The sequence below is a fragment of the Otolemur garnettii genome, unplaced genomic scaffold, assembly GCF_000181295.1.
Source record: "Otolemur garnettii isolate 467f Iridium unplaced genomic scaffold, OtoGar3 scaffold00179, whole genome shotgun sequence".
In the NCBI taxonomy this organism is placed as follows: Eukaryota; Metazoa; Chordata; class Mammalia; order Primates; family Galagidae; genus Otolemur; species Otolemur garnettii.
In genome coordinates this window covers 1,291,806-1,296,410 of record NW_003852574.1, presented here as the reverse complement: position 1 = coordinate 1,296,410, position 4,605 = coordinate 1,291,806, and the positions used below count along the sequence as shown (strand labels likewise).

General features: G+C 42.5%; 1 protein-coding gene across 6 annotated transcripts in view; it reads left to right on the top strand.

Annotated features, from left to right (window-relative positions):
* Positions 1 to 4,605, top strand: part of QRICH1 (glutamine rich 1) — a 64,145-nt gene that overhangs the window by 38,660 nt on the left and 20,880 nt on the right. For all 6 annotated transcript variants that reach the window (XM_003800572.3, XM_023519569.1, XM_023519573.1 and 3 more), the window contains one exon: positions 4,085 to 4,262. In XM_003800572.3, the coding sequence (XP_003800620.1) occupies positions 4,085 to 4,262 (178 nt within the window). The remainder of the gene's footprint in view (positions 1 to 4,084; positions 4,263 to 4,605) is intronic.

Here is a 4,605-nt window from a genome sequence, read left to right as displayed (position 1 = left end):
GGGCTGGATTCGAACCTGCCACTTTAGGTGTATGTGGCTGGCGTCTTAGCCGCTTGAGCCACAGGTGCCAAGCCTGAATCAAGTCTTTGCACTAGCCTGTGGTTTAATGCACTTCCATGTTCCTGAGCGTAACACAAAACTTCGCACACAATGCTTTTAAACTAATAGGAGAAATTTGGATTTTTGTCTGACTTAAAATTGACTTTTGCTGTATTTCAGCGCCTTTGAGAATTCAAGCACATTCTTTAAAGACATGGTAACTCAGTTCACTCCCTTTGAAGTTAGAGTGAACGGCTGGGCACAGTAGTTTATGTCTATAATCCTAGCACTCTGGGAGGCCAAGGTGGGTAGATTGCTTGAGCTCAAGAGTTGAAGACCAGGCTTGGTGCCCATAGCTCAAGTGGCTAAGGTGCCAGCCATGTCCACCAGTGCTGGTGGGTGGCTGGCGCCTGTAGTCCCAGCTATGTGGGAAGCTGAGGCAAGAGAATTGCTTAAGTCCAGGAGTTGGAGGTTGCTGTGATCTGTGATGCCACAGCACTCTACCCAGGGCAGTAGCACTCTGGGAGGCCAAGGTGGGTAGATTGAAGAGTTCAAGACCAGGCTTGGAGCCTATAGTTTGAGTGGCTAAGGCACCAGCCACAAACACCAGAACTGGCAGGTGGCAGGCGCCTATAGTCCCAGCTAATCAGGAGGCTGAGGCAAGAGAATAGCTTAAGCCCAGGAGTTGGATGTTGCTGTGAGCTGTGATGCCATGGCACTACCCAGGGCAATAGCTTGAGGCTCTATCTCAAAAAAAGAGTTCAAGACCAGGTTGAGCAAGATTGAGACCCAGTCTCTAAAAACAGCAGTGGTGGGTCCTAGGAGGCTGAAGCAAGAGGATTTCTTGGGCCCAAGAGTTTGAGGTTGCTGTGAGCTATGACACCATGGTACTCAACCCCATGGCTACTGAGTATCACTCTTCCAGAAAAACACAAAACAAAATTAGTTGTGGACCTACCTCGATGTAAAGGTGGTATTTATTTCTTGATATTTCTACCTATTCACATTTTATAGCACTTTTCTTTTTTATCTGTTTATATAAAACCCTGTACCAGATGGGGCAAGAGTTTGAGACCTGCTTAAAGAGTGAGACCCCATCTCTACTTAAAATAGAGAAAAACTAACCTGCTGTTCTTGTTGGCGCCTGTAAGTCCCACCTACTCAGGAGGCTGAGGCAAGAGGATTCCTCAAACCCAGAAATTTGCGATTGCTGTGAGCTACGACATCATGGCACTCTACCCAGAGCAACAGAATGAGACTGTCTCAAAAAAAACCAAACTGCCAAAGTTATTGTTGAGGGGAAAAAAGGAGCATTTGAATTATTTTATCATAAAAATATTAGAAAACATTAAGAAGTATGTTAACATTATTTATGTATTTACCACTCTTTTATAGTTTGATAGAGGAGAAATTATTTACATGGTGTCTTTATATTTTCTCTCTCTATGTGTGTGTGTGTATATATGTATATATGTTTAAAGACTAAGTCTCATGTTGTTGCCCTCGGTAGTGCCATGGCATCACAGTTCACAGCAACCTCCAATTCCTGGGCTTAGACAATTCTCTTGCCTCAGCCTCCTAAGTAGCTGGGACTACAGGCTCCCGCCACAGTGCTCGGCTATTTTTTGTTACAGTTTGGCCAGGGCTGGGCTTGAACCCACTACCCTCAGTATATGAGGCGAGTGCCCACATATTCTTGTGTCTTTCTTCTTTTTCATTAACCATGTAAGTAACATGAAAATGTTACTTCTGTAGCCTTGGTTAACGTGTTTTAACATCTGTTTGCTTTGCAGTTCATTTGGATAGATGCAGTATAAATTGTCTACCATTCCCCCCTTTTTGAACATTTATATTATTTCAATTTTTTTCCCTATTGTAAACAACTGGATGCATAAAGTATTTGTTCTTTTTTGATGGTTTGATGATTTCCCTAGGTCAAAGTCTTAGATTATAACATTTTCTAGAATCTTGATACATAGTATCAAAAATACTGTGTTGCTTTTCTTTAAATTTCAGATTAATATGAGGGTACAAATGTTTAGGTTACAGTGTTTGCATTTGTTAGATGAGGTCCCTGTTATAGTTGTGTCCTGCTGGGAGCTGTGCCATATACCCTTACATTGTGCCCATTAGGTAGGAACATATCCACCCCCTTCCCTTCACCTCCCAACTTGAATTAAATTGAGTTTTTCTCTTATGTGGGTATGTATTAGTTCTTCTACTGGCTTAATCACTGTGTACTTTATCTCCCTGTTTAATAATCAAAGATAATAGTATTGTTTTTATTTGTTGGTAAACTTGTGTTCTATATACAAATTTTTTTGCTTTCAATTTGAAAGACTATTGACATTCCTCAGCCTTTTGGGTAAAGTAGGTATGGGCCTTGGCATGGCGTATCGCTCAAGGAGATGTGTTCAGGAAATGTAGATAGGTGTTGTGAGACCCAAGACCCTGGACTTTTCTGTGTCAGCATTTGTGATCAAGACTCATAGATATTCTCTTCCTCTTGTCTGCATGGTTTGGCTGTCAGACCATTGATGATAGACCACTCTTTCTTTGGAGATAGGAAGCTAGAAAAGTGCCTTCTGCCTTTAGAAAAAGGATTATGTCCTTAAGAACCAGAGAGTATAATTTTAGAAGAAAAATGAAAAAATTAGAACTTTAAAGATAGAGAACTAATAAAGATCTTCAAATCTTAGCTCTCATTTTATCATGGTGAGGAGAGGACACCACTTGTTTGTTTTGCTTTTTTCCCCTCTAAAATGATCATTCTCAGTTAAGGGTGGACATTGGAATGAACCTAGTAAAAATACTGATGCCAGACCTCCTCCTTAGATCAATTAGATTACAATCTGGGAATAAGACCCAGGAGTGGAAATTTTTAAAAGCAGTCCATGTCTTGGTACCTGTAGCTCCCTGGTTAGGGCGCTGGCCACATGCACTGAGGCTGGCTGGTTCAAACCCGGCCCAGGTCTGCTAAACAACAGTGGCAACTCAAAAAAAAAAAAAACGGCCAGGCACTGTGGCGGACACCTGTAGTCTTAGCTACTTGGGAGGCTGCGGCATAAAGCAAGAGAATTGCTTAAGCCCAAGACTTTGAGATTGCTGTGAGCTGTGATGCCACAGTACTCTACTGACGGTGATAAAGTTCAGACTCTGTCTCCAAAAAAAAAAAAAGAAAGCAGTCCACATGATTTTCAGGTATAATCAAGTTTAAGAACCACTATTCTGGTCATTTGTTACTTAAAATGTAGCCTGCAGACTAGCAGCCTTGGTGTCAGTTGGTGGAACTTGTTAGAAACGCAGTCTCAAGTCCTACACCAGACCTTGTCAATCAGAATATGCATTTTAGTAAAATTCTCATGTGATTTGCTTGTACATTAAAGATTAAGGGAGCAATGGTTTGAGCAAGTTGTTCTTAGTGGTTAATACATGTTAGAATTACCTTTTTACTTAGGGAGTTCTTAAAAGACATCTGCTACCTGGGTTGTGCCCCAGAAAAGAGATTCTGGGTTAAGCCTCCAGTGTTTTGTTGATGTTGTTGTTGAGACTGAGGTTCAAGCTATAGTACTGGGTAGGGTACTGTGGTGTCACAGCTCACAGCAACCTCCAACTCTTGGGCTTAAGTGATTCTCTTGCCTCAGCTTCCCAAATAGCTGGGACTACAGGCACTCCCCGTGGCGCTGGCTATTTTTGTTGTTGTTGTTGGAGTTGTCATTGTTGTTTTATCTCGCCCAGGCGGTGTTCAAACTGGCCAGCCTCAGTGTATGTGGCCAGCGCCCTACTAACAGCTATAAGCGTTGTACCCTCCAGTGTTTTCAAATAAGAGTTCACAAAGTGCAGCCATGGCTGAAAAGCACAGTTGCAGTGTTGCTTTTGCTGTCACAGGGGAAAGAAATAGGACTCTTAAAACTTCTTGAAAGTCGGATAGTAAAGAAAAGAGATTTTTTAAAAATAAACTATAAGTAACATTTTTCTGGCAGTTTTGCAGAAGGACCTAATGTGAAACAGTCCTGACACATTTTGATGGTTTCCTCTCTCATAGGCTCAAACTGTCCAGGTTGCTGAAGTTGAACAACAGTCACAGCCACAGCCATCCCCAGAACTTCTCCTTCCAAATTCGTTGAAGCCAGAGGAAGGGCTTGAAGTATGGAAAAACTGGGCCCAAACCAAGAACGCTGAACTAGAAAAGGATGCTCAGAACAGATTAGCACCCATTGGGAGTAAGTGTTGTTGGGGAGCCATGGGTTCTGTCTAAAATGCACTGGTGGGCAAACGTGGTGACTGATGCCTGCAATCCTAGCACTCTGGGAGGCTGAGGCATATGGATTGCTTGAGCTCAGGAGTTTGAGACAAGCCGGAGCAAGTGCAAGACTCTGTCTCTACTAAAAATATGAAAGTCAGCTGGACGTCATGGCTGGCACATTTAGTCTCGGCTACTCAGGAGGCTGAGGGAAGAGGATCCCTTGAGCCCAAGAGATTAAGGTTGCTGGGAGCTATAATGCTATGGCAGTCTACCCATGTCAACAGAGTGAAACTCTGTCTCAAAAAAAAAAAAAAAAAGAA